The sequence below is a fragment of the Vulpes vulpes genome, chromosome 11 (genome assembly GCF_048418805.1).
Source record: "Vulpes vulpes isolate BD-2025 chromosome 11, VulVul3, whole genome shotgun sequence".
Classification (NCBI taxonomy): Eukaryota; Metazoa; Chordata; class Mammalia; order Carnivora; family Canidae; genus Vulpes; species Vulpes vulpes.
Genome location: NC_132790.1, coordinates 29,206,046 through 29,224,499, shown reverse-complemented (window position 1 = coordinate 29,224,499; position 18,454 = coordinate 29,206,046). Strand labels below are relative to the sequence as shown.

General features: G+C 38.1%; 1 protein-coding gene and 1 pseudogene across 7 annotated transcripts in view; one reads left to right on the top strand and one right to left on the bottom strand.

The window, feature by feature from the left end:
• The window catches only part of INTS4 (integrator complex subunit 4), a 110,982-nt gene that overhangs the window by 13,470 nt on the left and 79,058 nt on the right, over positions 1-18,454 (top strand). For 5 of the 7 annotated variants that reach the window (XM_072725990.1, XM_072725991.1, XM_072725989.1 and 2 more), the window contains exons 3-4: positions 6,366-6,483; positions 12,824-12,930. In XM_072725990.1, the coding sequence (XP_072582091.1) occupies positions 6,366-6,483; positions 12,824-12,930 (225 nt within the window). The remainder of the gene's footprint in view (positions 1-6,365; positions 6,484-12,823; positions 12,931-18,454) is intronic. The other 2 variants (XM_072725995.1, XM_072725994.1) reach the window with 1 other exon arrangement.
• Positions 1,167-1,484, bottom strand: LOC112928614 (cytochrome c pseudogene; annotated as a pseudogene).

The window sequence follows — 18,454 nt, the reverse complement described above, 5'->3', positions numbered from 1 at the left end:
ATTTATGAGAGACACAGAGAGAGAGAGAGAGAGAGAGAGAGGCAGAGACACAGGCAGAGGGAGAAGCAGGCCCCATGCAAGGAGCCTGACATGGGACTCGATCCCGGATCTCCAGGATCTCGCCCTGGGATGAAGGTGGCGCTCAACCGCTGAGCCACCTGGGCTGCCCTAATGGTATAGTTCTGATGACACTTTACATTTGACATTTTACAGTATTGAGTGTTCAAGTCCATAAACATGGTACAGCCCTATTATTTTAGTACTGTTATATAGTTTTCTGCATAGAGATTTTGTACATTTTCTGCTAGTTATTCCTAGATATTTAATATTTGTTATTGTAAATGACAGTAGTTTTATAAAATTTCATTTTCTAACCCTACATAGCTGATACTCAGGAATGCAGTTGACATTTATTAACTCATATATCTTACAACCTTACTAATTAAGCTCACCTAACAATTTTAATAAATTATATGTAGATTATCTTGAATATTTTACAAATAATTATCAGCAAATAGCAGCTTTAATATAATGATGCCAGTTATCTTTTGATTATATACCTATCTCTGCCTTTTACTTTAATCTTTTTTTGTATCTTTTTGTTTTAGATAAGACCTTTGTAAAGAACGTAGTTAGTTGTTTTTTTTTTAAAGATTTATTTTTATTAGAGAAAGCATGGGGAAGGGCAGAAGGAGAGGGAGACAAGCAGACTCCCCACTGAGCAGGTAGCCTGATGCCTCCTCCTCTCCTTTTCTTTCTTTTTTTTTTTAACCACAAGCCAATCTTATTTAAATCAGGACTGTCCAACTGTCCAAGAGAAACATTCTATCAGCCACTCATGATCTAAATTCTGGTCAACGAGATCAATTTAAATATGGTACACATAAAAAAAAAAAGTCATGAGACATTTTTGTTTTGTAATAAATAAGGCGATGGGGATCCCTGGGTAGCTCAGTGGTTTAGTGCCTGCCTTTGGCCCAGGGCACGATCCTGGAGTCCCAGGATCGAGTCCCACGTCGGGCTCCCGGCATGGAGCCTGCTTCTCCCTCTTCCTGTGTCTCTGCCTCTCTCTCTCTCTCTCTCTCTCTCTCTGTCTATCATGAATAAATAAATAAATAAATCTTTAAAATAAACAAACAAACAAATAAATAAGGCCATGGCAACTATTACTCCTTAGTAGCTTTTTTGAGATAAGGTATTATGTCTGCTCTTTCCCCTGTCTTCTTAATGCCAGCAAAGATCATTTTTGTTCCAGGAATGTACTTCTTGGGATTCCCTGAATACTCCATCAGGGTCTCCTCTCCTCAGGTGATGCCTTTGTTCTTGTTGGCATCCGTGTAAGAAAATCCAGAGGCCTGACCAGTCTTTCGCCCAAAGAAACCATGGAGGTTTGGCTCAGTCTTGTGCTTGCCTCCCTTTTCTACAGTATGGCAGTGGGCACACTTATGAACAAAAATCTTCTTGCCCTTCTCAACATCATCCATTTTTGAATCACTTTTGCGTGCGAAACGAAGAAGCCCATTCGCAAGCCGGACATCCCGCTCTCTTCCTCCTCTCCTTTTGGGGCTTCAGTTACATGCGTGTTAGGGCATCTCTTTGTGTCCTGTTCTCTTCTTTTCTGATCTTTCGTTCTTTTGTCTCCTTGGGCTTCATTCTGGACCTATCTTCTGGTTCACTCCTCTCTTCACCTTGTCTAGTCTCCTGTTATACCTATCCATTTGTTCTTAATTTCATTGATTGCTTTGTGGTTATTTCTATAATTTCCTTTGTTTTTTAAAATTCTGGTTCTTGGGCTGCCTGGGTTGCTCAGTGGTTTGGTGCTGCCTTCAGCCCAGGGCCTGATCCTGGAGACCCAGGATCGAGTCCCATGTCAGGCTCCCTGCATGGAGCCTGCTTGTCCCTCTGCCTGTGTCTCTGCCTCTCTCTCTCTCTCTCTTTCCATCTCAAATGAATAAATAAATCTTTAAAAAAAATTTTTGGTTCTCTGTTAAAAATCTCATTTTGTCTTCATTGCTTTCAACATAATAAACAGAATTATTTTAAAATCTGTGTCTGGGGCAATCCCGGTGGCCCAGTGGTTTAGCACAGCCTTCAGCCTGGGGTGTGATCCTGGAGACCCAGGATCAAGTCCCATATCAGGCTCCCTCCATGGAGCCTGCTTCTTTCTCCCTCTGCCTATGTGTCTACCTCTTTCTCTGTCATGAATAAGTACATAAAATCTTAAAAAAAAAAAATCTGTGTCTGGTAACTCCAATAAATGGATCCCTCTAGCTGTGTCTTATAATATCTGTTCAGTTATCTGATCTGCTAGCATGCCTTATTTCTTACTGTATTAGGCAATATATTTCCAAAATTGTAAAAATAATTTGAGGTTTAGGATGACTTAGTTTAATCCAGAGAGTATTCGTTTCGGTCCAGAAATCCAGGAAGAATTCTCATTTCAGGAATTAAGATGATTCAAAGCTGACCTGCAGTCCCTACCAAAATCTATTTTTATTTCATTCTTACTCATATTGTTGTAGCTTTTTGGAGTCCTAATCCAAAGTGATGGGGTTTATTAGGCTGCCCTTTCTCACCCTCATACCCTTAGACTTACACCCTAGCCGTTGTCCCTCTGACCTTACCTACTGTCAGAAGCACTGTTTACTTTGCCCCTCATTTCTCTATTCCCTATTCCCCTTGTTGGCAGAAGCCTGAAGTAAAAGCAGCCTCACACTTTAGGTGAACCTTCCTGGGCCTAGGATCCTAATTCTTTAAATCTTTTACTTTTCTAATACTTTCAAATACACAAATGTATATACACACATACATATGTCTGCATATACATACATGTATGTTTATATGCATATACGCATATATGTTTGTATGTCTATGTGTGCACACACACACTTTTTTTTGCCATCCATAGTATTTTTCTAGTTTTCCTCAGCAGAAAAATTGATCTGAATTATCTAGCCTTGCCCTTAACAGAAATGGGAGTCTTGCTAATAATGTCTTTTGCCGCACTATTGCAATATACTCTTAATTGCCTAGTTTTTGCCTCTGCCTAGTTTTGTGCCTTCCAATCCAGTCATTCTGTTGAGGCTTGATTGATATTTCAAAAACTCAAATCTGTTAATGTCACTCTCCTGTTTATGGTTCATCAAAGCTTTTTCATTGCTCTTATGACAAAAATTATTCATTTGTTTATTCAACAGTGAACAAATATGTGTTGAATTCCTGCTGCATGGTAGGCATTATTAGAAAGATACTTGCCATTATTCTCAAAACGATGTGGTGCCTATTAGTCTCTTCCACCTCATCTAAGGGTGCCTGGGTGGCTCAGTCATTTGGGCATCTGCTTTCAGCTTAGGTCATGATTGGGTTGGGGGTCATGATCTGTCAGGGTCCTGGGATCCAGCCTTCTGTTGGCCTCCCTGCTCAGTGGGGAGCCTGCTTCTCCCTGTCCTCCCCTCTTGCCCTCTCTGTCACTCTCTCGGTCTCTCTCTTGCTTTCAAATAAATAAATAAAATCGTTTTTTTTTTTTTTTTTTTTAAAGCCTCGTCTTGTGTCAATGTACATTTTAGCCATATTGCCCTTTAAGTTCTGGAAGTTATGGTGTTTTTCATGACTCAGAGCATTGATTCATTCTTTTTCCTCTGCCTCAAATTAGATCAGGATCTCTGACCATGATAATGCCGTTATTTTAAAGTCGTGTCTGGAGGTGCCTGGTGGCTTAGTTGGTTAAGCCTCTGCTTTCAGCTCATGTCATGATCCTGGGGTCCTGGGATGGAGCCCCACATCAGGCTTTTGCTCAGTGAGGAGTCTGCTTCTCCCTATCCTTTTGCTCTCCCACCCACCCTGCCCCTTCTCTCTCAAATAAATAAATAAATAAATAAATAAATAAATAAATAAATAAATAAAATCTTTAAAAAATCATAACAGTAATATTCATTGTAACAAATTGAAGCACTACAGAAGTGTATGAGAATGAGATTTGCTTCTACAGATAAAAAATGTTTAAAAAAATGGGGTGTTTGGGTGACTCAGTTGAGTGTTAAGACTCTTGGTTTTGGCTCAGGTCATGATCTCATGGGTTGTGTGATTGTGGCGCATTTGGGCTTTCAGGCACTCAGTGGGGAGTCTGCTTGAAAGATTCTCCCTCTGTACTTCCCTGCACTTGCTTGTGTTCTTTCTCTCTAAATAAATGAGTAAATCTTAAATGAAAAAAGTTTAAAAAATGAGCTTTCTAAACAGTACTCTGGAATCACCACTAACAGTTTTGTATGCATTTTTCTAGAGTTTTATATATAGCATTTTAGAATTTCCCGTATTCTGAGTTTGCGCCTTTCTTTTTTTTTTTTTTAAAGATTTTATTTATTTATTCATGAGAGACACACACACACACACAGAGAGAGAGAGAGAGGCAGAGACACAGACAGAGGGAGAAGCAGGCTCCATGCAGGGAGCCTGACGTGGGACTCGATCCAGGGTCTCTAGGATCACGCCCTGGGCCAAAGGCCCACATGTTGCATTTGGTTAATTTATCAATCTCTAAGTTTCTTTTAAAAATCTGTAGTTATTTTCACCCTCCACCTTTTTATTTTCATTCCCATGTCATTTTTATTTTTATTTTTATTTTTATTTTTATTTTTATTTTTATTTTTATTTTTTTGTTTAAAAACCAGGGCATGTACCTTGTGGAATTTCCCATATTCATAGAGGTGCCTGCAGTTCAGGTTTTCTTAGTCCTTGCATGAAAGGACTGATGATCAGAGAGAGGAAGGAAGGAGAGCACTAATCTCTGCTTCCTGTGGGCCATTCCTGTGCTAGTCATTTTCCTCTCCGTGTCCCCTGAGGTGATTAGTTCCGTGTCACAGACGAGGCTTAGACACATTAATTAGCCTGTTCAAAACATAGAGCTTATGTTAAGACGTGGTCCAGGCTTTCTACCTAGATTTAGCTAATTTCAAAGCCCTTTCTCTTCCCTGCAGTTAAGTTCCCAAGAAAATGACTTTTTCAAGGCTATATACATGGTAAGTGGCGTACCAGAATTCTAGAATCTGTTGCTGCTTCTCCTGCTTCAGGCCTCCTTGGTGTGCTTTGTCACTTCCTTAGAAACTAGGTAGGAGGTTGGAGAGTTGGTCATATCTAGAAGGCACTTCATTGGGACTCCTGGGTGGCTCAGTGGTTAGGCATCAGCCTTCGGCTCAGATCGTGATCCCAGGGTTCTGGGGATCGAGTTCCATGTTGGGCTCCTTTTGAGGAACCTGCTTCTCCCTCTGCCCGTGTCTCTGCCTCTCTCTGTGTCTCTCATGAATAAATAAATAATTTTTTTTCAAAAAAAAAATAGAAGGCACTTCATCTTTTGAGCATACATTTAAGTAATTTTTCTTTGGTAGAGAATTGTGCTGACTTAATCCTAGCATTGGTGAGGTACTTTTTATTTTTCCTATTTCTAGTGTGTGTGTGTGTATTTCAATATGTATATCTGCATAGTGCCACATATGGTGCTATGTACCTGAGATATAGTGATGAACAAAAGGATGCATTCCTTTTTTACTTTGGGGGAAATTTCTCACTATAGGAATCTTGGTGCAAATTAGAGACCACCTCCCAATAATGTGGCCAAAAGGGCCAGACACTCCTTTTTTTTTGTTTGTTTTTTTAAGGTTTTATTTATTCATGAGAGACACAGAGAGAGAGAGAGGCAGAGACACAAGCAGAGCCAGAAGCAGGCCCCCTGCGGGGATCCTGATGCGCCCGGATCCTGGGATCACTCCCTGAGCCCTGAGCCGAAGGCAGACGCTCAACCCCTGAGTCACCCAGGCATCCCACAGAGGACTCATTTCTTAGTCTCCCTTCCACCTGGGGCCCATGTATGAGCCCTAGACCCAGCCAGTTAGATTCACCTGCCTCAGACTTCTAATCAGGATGTGGTGATCCAAAAAAGCAGGGAGGATGAGAGATAGTTTTGGTGCTGATAGCAGCAGTTAGCTGCAGCACCAGTTACCCGGGGCTCTGGGGCTCCAGGACCGGTGGTGCTGTCAGCAGTGTTGGGTGCCCTTTGCTAGCAGTGTTGGTGGTGCAACTTGCTGCACTTCATGTCTGATACAGCAGCACAGTGGAGGAAGGGTGTTCCTAAAAGCATGTTTCTGTTTAGAAGGTAATGGTATCAGGAAGGCATAGAAAAATTCCCATTCACTTGGCAGTGTTTAGGTATAACACTGATTGAGAAAAGGTCTTTCCTCTGAAGTTTATAAGGTTAATTTTTCAGAAATAAAGTTGTAGAATACTTGGATCATTGAATCACTTTTGAGATGTTAATTTACTCAGTTGGTTAACAGCCTAGAGCATCAAGGTAACAACAGCTTCTTTTTTTCCAGGAGAATGATCCATCTGTGAGACTGAAAATTGCATCATTGTTGGGTTTATTATCAAAGACTGCAGGATTTTCACCAGACTGCATTATGGATGATGCCATTAACATCCTGCAGAATGAAAGTAAGTTGCAGTTTAAAAGCTATATAATCAGAGCAGAAATCTTTAGTTCTGTCTATATAGAATTTAGGATGAAACTTTCTTACGTTGGTTTTTGAAAAGGCATTTGAGGATGATTCAATAAAACATGTACATATATTTACATTAGAGATAAATGCAGATTTGTCTCTTAAAAGCTATCATTTATTGACTTTTACTAAATGCCATATACATATAATGGAAGATACATATTGTTGTCCCTGTATTTTCAGTGGGGAAACTGAAGTTCAGAGGAGCTAACAAACTTGTTCAAGGTTACATCATATGTAACAGAGTGATGTTCTGTATGTATGTGATATTTTGTTGACTGTACCATACTAATTCAAACCATGAGAGGTGCTGTCTTGATGATGTGGTCTTTCAGAATTTAGTTCCTGTATAAAAGTGACATCTAGCTCTCACATGTTATTGTTGTCCAATTTGTTCCTCATGGATGCCCACTAAAATTGCTCTCGGCTTTTAGGTAAAATGGAGAACTATTTCATTTTTAAAATTCTTTTGATTATTTATCTGGTTTAATTTATGCACAAGATTCTGTTACAGAGTTGGTGCCTCACTTTAATATTTATTTTAAGATTAAATAAAAAGAAACCCTTTGTTGCTGTTTTCTAAAAATATAATTTTGTTTGAATTGGTTATAGTTTCAAAGAACAGTTTTATTTCATTTGGGGTATACATAGATAAATATGACTTTAAATATTGGATATAAAAAAAATAAAAAAATAAATATTGGATAATATTTAATTTATAAATGTAAGAGGTTATAAGAGTAATAAAGGGCCAGGGAACTCAGACAATCCAAGTTCATTTATTGTACAATGTTTAATGATTACAAATATCTTACATATGTGGCCCATTGGCTGAAGTTGAGAATTTAAAAAATTTTGTTAGAAATAACTTCATATTAAAATTTAACTTATACTGAATTTTGACCCAAGACTTTTAGTTCACAGGAGACAAAGACTATGCCTTTAAATTTTTTTTCCAGAGGGGAGTCTATTTTAATGAAACACTACTATAATGACAATAAAGAAAAATTTTTAAAAATACTTCTGCTACTACCTTAAAACAGTGTTTTTTTTTTTTTTTTTAATTTTTATTTATTTATGATAGTCACAGAGAGAGAGAGAGAGGCAGAGACATAGGCAGATGGAGAAGCAGGCTCCATGCACCAGGAGCCTGACGTGGGATTCGATCCCGGGTCTCCAGGATCACGCCCTGGGCCAAAGGCAGGCACTAAACCGTTGCGCCACCCAGGGATCCCTAGTGTTTTCTTTTTTTAAAAAAAGATTTTATTTATTTATTCATGAGAGATGCACAAAGAGAGACAGAGACATAGGCAGAGGGAGAAGCAGGCTCCATGCAGGGAGCCAGACGTGGGACTCAATCCTGGGTCTCCAGAATCATGCCCTGGGCTGAAGGCGGCGCTAAATCACTGAGCCAACTGGGCTGCCCAAAACAGTGTCTTCATATTTTAACTTATATACATTTATAGGGAATGTACTGTCTTTTGTTTCACTATTCTCAACATTATATACAATTTTTTCCATGTTTCTATATCATCTTCATAATATTTGAGGTGTTGATAATATGTTAAATACCAATAGATACAGTAGCATGTTTATAATTTTTTTCTCTTGTAGATGGGGATAAAAAAAAAAATCCATTTGTTTTAAAAGTACCAAAACAATTACATTGCCTCAGTACAAAAAAAAAGCATCCATTTTTTCCCATGGAAAGTTCTTATAGAAGCTACTAGCTGTGTACCTGTAAGAATTTCACACTCTAAGAATGGGGATTTCATAGAACTATAGACTTATTCAGCTATAAATGGCCTTACAGAGATCATCTTGTCTAATGCCTTCATTTTGCAGATGATGGAAATTAAGTCCTAGAGAGATGAAGCTAGTTGAAGTGAGTTCATTTATCTAAAGAGTAGCGGAACTGAGAACTTAGTGCAGTGCTTTTTCTTATAGACCATGGTTTAACTGAAACACTTTACCTCTAAAATAGAAACATGATAAGAGAGTTAATTCGGATGCAAATCTCATCCTAACCTTAAAAAAGAAGGAGACTCAAATTATGCAGTATACATGGAAATAGCTGTTTTGCTTTTTGTTAAACTTTCTAAGATTTCTTTTTTTTTAAAGAATTTATTTATTTTAGAGAGTGAGCACGCATGCACGCATGTGAGTGTGTGCGAGAGTGAGTGGAGGGGCAGAGGGAGAGGGAAAGAATCTTGAGCAGACTCCACGCTGGGCAGAGTGAATAAATGGTCATGGAACTCAGAGACAATCCCTCGATCTCATGCCCCTGAGATCATGACCTGAGCTAAAACCACTAGTCAGATGCTCAACTGACTGAACCATCCAGGCACCCCTATCCTAATGTGTCTGAGAGATTTAATCTAAGTCTCCTCTTGGTTTTTAGTTCCTGGCCTACCTAGATTCAGAGTAGAAGATAGAACTGGAAGGGACCATAAAGATCATCTAGTTCATGCCCTTTATTTTGTTGTTGAGCAACATGAACTCCAGGGAGATAAAGTGATTACTAAAGTCTCCCTGTGGCTTATAATAAGGCACAGGTTAGGAGTCTTTGATTTATCAGTTTAGTGTGCACTTTCAAATCCAATAGTATGGGCCACCCTCTGGACCAGAAGTCTTTCATTTCAGTTTATCAGTATATGAGTTCTGCAACTCCTTGGCAAGAACTGAGCTTAGTCACTTTGAGGGTGTTGGGTGTATCTGCTTCTCTAGTACATATCACACCAGCAATGAAGACACAAAGTTTGTTGTATAGGAGGTATAATCAGAATACTGTGGGAACAGAAGAGAGGATGAAATGAGTGCTGACGGGGAAAGGGGGGTCTAGAAAGGCTTAGTGAAGAATTAAATTTGGAAAGGCAGATATGGGCAAGAGTACTGCCAAGAAGTAGGAACATTATGATAAAAATTAGAGAACTGGGAAAGTATAAGAGATATTTGAAAAACTGAATTGTTTCATGAGAGATCAGGGAGTGAGGGGCTTTAGGAGGAAAAACTGGTAAAATGTTTTAAAGCCAAAGGATAGGTAGTCTGGAGTGCTGAGGATTTTGAATGTAACTTTGTAGGCATTGGGAGCTATGTAGTTTTTTTGAGCAAAGGCATGGAATGATCAAGTCTAGTTTTAGAAAGATAATTTTAGGGACACCTGGGTGGCTTAGTGGTTGAGCATCTATCTACTTTCAGCTCAGGGCGTGATCCCGGAGTCGGATTCGAGTGCCACATTGTGTTCCTTGTGAGGAGCCTCCTTCTCCTCTTCCTGTGTCTCTGCCTCTCTCCGTGTCTCTCGTGAATAAATAAATCTCTTTTTTTTTTAATTTTTATTTATTTATGATAGTCACAGAGAGAGATAGAGAGAGGCAGAGACACAGGCAGAGGGAGAAGCAGGCTCCATGCACCGGGAGCCCGACGTGGGATTCGATCCCGGGTTTCCAGGATCGCGCCCTGGGCCAAAGGCAGGCGCTAAACCGCTGTGCCACCCAGGGATCCCGAATAAATAAATCTTAAAAAAAAAAAATAAAGATAATTTTATGGCTCTGAGGAATTTGGTTTGATGAACTAGATCATTTAGAGAAGAGAGGTTGAGGATTTATTTATTATCACTGTGGAGATGTCCATCCAACTTGCAGTTTTTGTTTTTTTGTTTGTTTGTTTGTTTGTTTGTTTTTGTTTTTTATGATAGTCACAGAGAGAGAGAGAGAGAGGCAGAGACACAGGCAGAGGGAGAAGCAGGCTCCATGCACCGGGAGCGCGACGTGGGATTCAATCCCGGGTCTCCAGGTTCATGCCCTGGGCCAAAGGCAGGCGCCAAACCGCTGTGCCACCCAGGGATCCCCCAACTTGCAGTTGTAATGTAGGTTTGGAACTCAGGAAAGAGACTGGGACTTAAAATTTAGGTTAGATTTGTGATTTATCAGGAGCAAGAGTTAAGCTTAAAAAGGTAACTTTTCATGGATGTTATGTAGAATCATTTTGTACAAATAAATTAAAGGGTGTTGTGGTAGCATTGGAAATTTCTTCATGTCTCTTCTATCTTCTTGAAGTACCTTTACTCCTTGTGGCCTCTTTTGTATTGGAAATTATTGAGGATATTTGGTTTTGCATTTAAATTTAAGACGCGACACTAAAAAGCTAATTGGTAGTTCTGTGTTAAGGGACAGGGCTTACCTCTGTTGTAGGATGACCCTCTTTAGGAGGACTTTTTTTTTTTTTTTTTTAATTTTTTTATTTATTTATGATAGTCACAGAGAGAGAGAGAGAGAGAGAGGCAGAGACACAGGCAGAGGGAGAAGCAGGCTCCATGCACCGGGAGCCTGATGTGGGATTCGATCCCGGGTCTCCAGGATCGCGCCCTGGGCCAAAGGCAGGCGCCAAACCGCTGCGCCACCCAGGGATCCCTAGGAGGACTTTTAAATTTTATAGTCTTTCATGTTTTCCTGTGGGGCCCATCAGTTTTTCCATTTTGGAATTCATGAATCTTCTGCTAGGAAGACAGATGCCTGGCTGCCAAGTTTTTGGAGTCAAATCTCTTGAAGGGGGGCTAGCGAGGGGAGAAAGTATTTCATTTATCAGTATGTCACTCTCTCAATTTCCTTTCCTTGCCTATGTCTTCTTCCCAGTCCTTATCTGGTATCCCCCAAATTGGGTCCTTTCTGGTCTATTTCTATAATAAACCTTTGTTTTAGTGGCAACTTGAATGTATAGTATAGGGAGAGAGAGGCAGAGATCCAACTGGCTTCTTACAGAGACCTTAGATAAATCCCTACCTTATCCCCATTTTTTTGCTTTTTATTGGTGTTGCTTTAAATCTCCCAGTTCCTGAATCCTTCTAGGGGGTTATGGCTAAAATTTTTTTGCGTTTTAAGGTTATCCTTCTCAGTAGGCTTTTAATTAGAGTTCTCCATTTTGCCAAAGATTTTTTTCATCTATGATGCTTTCCATCTCTGAAAAATTTGACCTTTATTCTCCAGAGTTTTTTTTTTTTTTTAATTTTTTTTTAATTTTTTTTGGTCTTTGTAGGTTTATACCTTTCTGATTTCTTTACTCTTATATTAATGAAGTTTTAGGAAAAAGTAATAAAAGATGTGTTCAATCTGTTATATTTAACTAGAAGTTTTACTAAGAGGTTATGTAACCAGTTTTTTGTTTTTTGTTTTTGTTTTTTAAGATCTTATTTTTAAGTTATCTCTACAACCAACATGGGGTTTGAACTCACAATCCTGAGATCAAGGGTTGCATGCTCTACTGACTGAGCCAGCCTGGTGCCCTGCCAATGTTTTCTGAGCTTTAGTCTTTTTATATGTTATACACACCATTTTTGACATACTTGTTTCACCTGTGTACTATGGTTTACTTAATATTTTTCTTAAATGGACAGGTTTTTTTGTTTTTTTGTTTTAGTTAATTTAAAGAGACTGTCTTAATAATGGTAAAAGGAAATTAGTGTCCTATGAATAGATAGTAACGACACATTTTATTATGTAAGTTAAAATAGACACATAAGTTTTGTATAGCAGGTAATACTTCATGATTTGTAGGTGCTTCTTGGGGAGTGGGGTTGAGAATGGACTTGGGTGTGGGTGGAGGCCTTCTCGGGGGAAGTTACCCTGAGCAAAGGTAGGGCATGAAATCATAAGTAATTAGAGAAAAGGGTGCTAGAGGAGACTTAAGAGATGAGACTAGAAATGCAGACAGAGCTAAACCTCTGGAGGGACTGGTATGTATGTATGTATGTGTACGCCTTGCTAAGGAATTTGGATTTTATCTGGAAGACCATGAAAAGACCTTGAGTTAGTTAATCTGGCACTAAACAATTCTGGAGTACTGTGACCAATCCTATGGAGGATTCAAAGTTCTATTTTTTTAATTTTTATTACTTTTTAAAGATTTTATTTATGTGACAGAGAACACAAGCAGGGAGAGAGGCAGAAGGAGAGAGATGCAGAAGAGGAGAGAAGGAGGAGAGAGAGGGAGAAACAGACTCCCCACTGAGCAGGGAGCCTGATGTGGAGCTTCATCCCAGGACCCTGACATCATGACCTGAGCCAAAGTCAGCTGCTTAACTGACTGAGCTACCTAGGTGCCCCGGATTCAAAGTTTTAGACATGATCCCTTTAGGAACTTAGCTTTTGGTTGAGGGGAATCAAGGATCAAGGAGAGGAACTTAGCTAACCAAAATTTACATTTTTTACCCAAGTAAATTTAGTTTCTCTCGTGATCTCCTTTTGAAATTCTGCAGTCCAACTTTTCATCTTCCTTTCTAGAGTCTCATCAAGTCCTTGCTCAACTGTTGGACACCTTGCTTGCAATTGGCACTAAACTCCCAGAGAATCAAGCTATCCAGATACGATTAGTTGATGTAGCCTGCAAGGTAAGAGCATGTTGGTTAGATACGCATCTTTCTTACTAGTTTGCATTGCCTGAAGAGGTAATATGAGCTGTAAATTCTGCTTAGCTCCAATCCAAATCTGTAACTGAGAATTGGCAAGGACGCTTACTGGTTTTAAGAGCTGCCTTATCTTCTGTTTCTTGATGTTGGAATAGTTATAAAGCTGAGGAACTTGTTATAAAATGAACTTCCTCATCCTCCCAAAAGAAATGAAAATTACTATCGTAGCTGCCATGTATATTGTGCTTAATACATGTACTCTGTTTACTAGGGTAGTTTGTATCCAGCTTTTCATGTATTCTCTGTAGTCCTTTAGGTGAGTACTGTTATCCCTGTTGTACAAAGGTGGGCATTGAGGTTTAGGGAGTTTAACTTGCCCAAGCTTTCACAGAGCTAGGAAATTACAGAACCAGGGTATAAACTCTAGTGTCTCTGATTCCAAAGCCCATCTTTTTATTATGCTTTATTGCCTCAATAAACAGACCAACTACAAAGAAACAAGTGTTTGGGAAGATTTTTTTAGTTTCCCCCCCCCCCCCCAACTATAAAATAAATCTGTGTATATTACTTAGCCTTCTGATTTAATTTGCAGCTTTTAATTAGCCTCCTTGTGTATATAACAGCAGCTTCTAAACCATGTAGAATTTGTTTTACTTTTAATCTTTCTGATAATTTTTTTTTGAGAATATAAGAAGACAAATGTGATTGATTGTGGAAGAGTATTGTATTTATGGAATTAGAAAACTATTTCTAAGCCCCAGGAAAAAGAATGTTTCATTTATCTTAATAAACAGCAACAACAACAAACGAACCAAAAAGACTTGGGCAAGTACAATATTAAAAGCCTAACTGGAAAAAAATAGGGATTATGTGTTTGAGAGAGTAACATATCTGTGAGGTTACGCTTGTGAGAAAAGTGTTCGAAGTGGATTGTTGTGCTTGAGGTAGCAGTTTCTTCAGTTTGCTCTAAATAAACATTTTATTATAAAAATTATTATTCAAGATTATATTCAAGATTAAAGAAAGAACTACACTTCTAATTTACTCTCCAGAAGTGACCATTACTAACCTTTTGGTATATTGCTTTCTAATTTTTTTCTGTACATAGATTGTTTGCTATTTTTAAAAAAATATAGCTCTAATAATTTATATAAAATTTTGCATTTTGCTTTTTCACTGACATTATAACAGAAGTATTTTTATACTGTAAATATTTTGTAGACGTTTTCCATGGATGCATGATATTTTGTTCAATAATTAAGCCACAGTTTGCCTAACCATTCTCCTATTATCGGATATTTATATTGTAACCACTTTTTAAATTGTAAATAATACTGCAGTGATTATTGCTAGTCTAAAATATTTTCTGTATTTAGGTTTATTTCCTATATATAGTAGAATTACTAGTTGAAAGCATTTAATTTTTTTTAAGGCTGTTCATACTTCTTGCCAAATTGGTTCCCAAAGTGTTCCAGTTTATAGGACCACCAGTAGTGTATGAGAATGCCTAATTTCACTGTATCCGTCTAGCATTGGATATTACTGGTTTTTTGGTTCCCATTCCCCTTCACCCATTTTGCCCATCCCACCAACGCTTCCCCAAACAGAACAAACGAGGTATAGGTCTGATTCTGCTTTTTGCTTGTTTACTTATTTATTTTAGATTTATTTTAGATTCCACGTGTAAGTGAAATCAGTTGGTATTTATTTGTCTTTCTCACTCTGACTTACTTCACTTAGGATAATACCCTCTAGGTCCATCCATGTTGTGGCAAATGGCATGTCTCATTCTTTTTTGTGGCTGCATAATATCCTTGCAGATATTATGTGTGTGTGTGTGTGTGTGTGTGTGTGCATGTGGCTGCACATATGTGTGTATGTACATGGCTGCACTTGTACACACACACACAAACACACTGTATCTCCCCTATCCACTCATCTGTTGACAGACACGTAGGTTGCTTCCATATCTTGGCTATTGAAAACATTGCTGCAATAAACATAGTGAAGCATATATCTTTTCAAATTAGTGTTTTCATTTCCTTTGGGTAATATCCAGTAGTAGAATTACTAGATTATATGGTATTTCTATTTTTTAATTTTTTAAGGAACCTCCATACTATTTTTACAGTGATTCTATCAATTTAAATTTCCATCAACAATGTATGATCCACATCCATGTCAACACTTAATTTCTTGTGTTTTGGGTTTTAACCATTCCAACAGGTGTAAGTGATATCTCATTGTGGCTTTCATGTGCATTTCCCTGATGACTAGTGATGTTGAGCTTCTTTATCATGCATTTTTTGGGCATCTGTATGTCTCTTTTGGAAAAAAATGTCTGTTCATGTCCTCTGCCATTTTTTAACTGGATTGTTTTTTGGTGTTGAAATGTAGAAGCTCTTAATATATTTTGGATATTAACTCCTTTTGATATATCATTTTCAAATATCTTCTCCCATTTAGTAGGTTGCCATTTTGTTTAATGGTTTCTTTTGCTGTTCAAAAGCTTTTTATTTTGATGTAATCCTACTAGTTTATTTTTTGCTTTTGTTTCCCTTACTTTAAGAGACATTTCTGAAAAATTGTTGATATGGTCCATGTCAGAGAAATTGTTGCCTATGTTCTCTTTTAGAATTTTTGTTGTTTCAGGTCTCATTTAGGTCTTTAATTCATTTTGAGTTTATTTTTATGTATGGTGTTAGAAACTGGTCCAGTTTCATTCTCTTGGATGTAGCTGTCCAGTCTTCCCAACGTCATTCATTACCGTCTTTTTCCTGTAATGTATTCTGCAGTATATCCATATCACCCAAAGTGATCTACAGATTTGATGCCATCCCTGTCAGAATACAAACAGCATTTTACAAAGAACAAATAATACTAACATTTTTGTTTGGAAACACAAAAAACCCTGAATAGCGAAAAGAATCTTAAGAAAGAAAAAACAATGCTGGAGGTATCACAATTTCAGATTTCAAGATATACTGCAAAGCTGTAATAATCAAAATTGTGGTACTGGCACAAAAATAGACACTTAGATCAATGGAACAGATTAGAAAGTCCAGGGATACCTGAGTGGCTTAGCAGTTGAGCATCTGCCTTTAGCTCAGGGCGTGATACCAGATCCGGGATCAAGTCCCACATCAGGCTCCCTGCATGGAACCTGCTTCTCCCTTTGCCTATGTCTCTGCTTTTCTCTCTCTGTGTCTCTCAAATAAATAAAATCTTAAAAAAAAAATTAGAAAGCCCAGAAATAAACCCACGATTATATATGGCATGACAAAGGAGGCATGAATATTAATATTTTAAAGCAGAAGATAAACCTGTTAATCTGGTAGGAGTAAAATGTTTTTCTTTAAATTTCTTTTTCATTCTTTAATAATTATTTTAAGCTTTTCCATTTTTAAAGATTACTAGTGAGGCTTCATACTTGTTTTTCATTTCTGTTTCCTCTCTTCAGAATAAACTTCTCATGTTCTTTGCTATTTTTTAAGTGGGGTTTTTGTATGTTTTCTTCACCATTTGTAGAGGCTCAAAATGGACTAAAAAATTTGAACCATTTGAAAATGGTAAATCTATCAAAAATTTTGCAGACTCAAGTAAATAAAGAGTATGATACATAGCTATGGTTAGTATTTATATTGCCTAATGGCATTTTGTCTGTGATTTTTGTCATGAATGTGCTTTAAAATAAGATTCACAGAGTAGCATTCATTTTTTTTTTTTTTAATTCATTAGAGACACAGAGAGAGGCAGAGACATAGGGCGAGGGAGAAGCAGGCTTCCTGCAGGGGAGCCTGATGTGGAACTCCATCCTAGGACCCCTGGGATCATGACCTGAAACAAGACAGATGGTCAGCCACTGAGTCAACCACATGCCCCACATTCACCTTTTTGATAGAAATAATACAAAGTATGTTCTCTAACCACAATGGAATTAAATTAGAATTCAGTAACAGAAAGAAATTTTGTAAACCTCTAAATATGTGGAAATTAAACAGTATACTCCCATCACCACCAGGTCAAAGAATAAATCAAAAGAGAAATTAGAACATACTTGGAGATGAATGAAAATACAATATAGAAAACTGATGGTTTGTAGCTAATGCATGCTTTGAGGGAAATTTGTGGCTCTAAGTGCCTATGGTAAAAGTCAAAAGATCCCAAATCAGTAACCTAACCTTCCTTCTTAAGACACTGGGAAAAGAAGAGTACACTAAATATAAAGCATGCAGATAGAGGGAAATGAGAAATATTAGAGTGGAAATTAATGAGAGAGGAATAGAAAAACAATAGAAAAAAATCAGTGAAACTAAAAGCTTGTTCTTTGAAAAGATCAAATCGACAAACCTTTAGTTACATAAGATCAGGAAAGAAAGAGAAGATTCAAATTGCTAGAATTAGAAGAGAGAGAGTATGTTAATAGCAATGTGGTAGAAATAAAAAAGATTATCAGAGGATACTATGAATAATCGTAGGCTAATAGAATTCTAGATGGGTGAAATGGACAAATTTCTACAAAGAGACAGACTACCAAAACTAACTCAATAAGAAGTAGACAGTCTGAGTAGACCTATTATAAATAAATTAGTAATGAAAAAACAGAAACCTACTGACAAAGAGAAGTTCACACTCAGATGGCGTCATATCAAACATTTAAATAGGAACTCCAGTTTTTCATTTCCCCCCAAAATTAAAGAGTGAACACTTCCCAACTCATTCTATGAGGTTAGTATGAGTGTAATACCAAAACCAAAGACCTCACATGAGAAGGGAACTCTAGGGCAGCCCTGGTGGCTCAGCGGTTTAGCACCACCTGCAGCCCAGGGCGTGATCTGGAGACCCTGGATCGAGTCCCACATCGGGCTCTCTGCATGGAGCCTGCTTCTCCCTCTGCCTGTGTCCCTGCCTCTCTCTCTCTCTCTCTCTCTCTCTCTCTCTGCATCTCTATGAATAAATAAATAAAATCTTTAAAAAAAAAAAAAAGGAAACTCTAGACCAATGTGTTTTGTGAATATAGATGTAAAAATCCTTAACAAAATGCTAGCAAAAGCGAGACACCTGGGTGGCTCAGCGGTTGAGCATCTGCCTTTGGGTCAGGGCATGATCCCGGAGTTCCGGGATCGAGTCCTGCATCAGGCTCTCTGCATGGGGCTTGCTTCTCCCTCTGCCTGTGTCTCTGCTTCTCTCTCTGTGTCTCTCATGAATAAATAAAATCTTTAAAAAAAGAACAAAAAAACCACCAAACACCCCCCCCCAAATGCTAGCAAATCAAATTCAGCTATTTGTAAATAGAATTATACACCATGACCAAGTGGGATTTATTCCAGGAATGCAAGTTGGTTCAACATCTGAAAATAAATTAAAAAAAGAATAAAGGACAAACTCCATGACCATCTCAAAGTAGATTTAGAAAAAGCATTTGACAGATCCAATTAGTTTCATTTTAAGGGCAGCCCCGGTGGTACAGTGGTTTAGTGCCGCCTGCAGCCCAGGGTGTGATCCT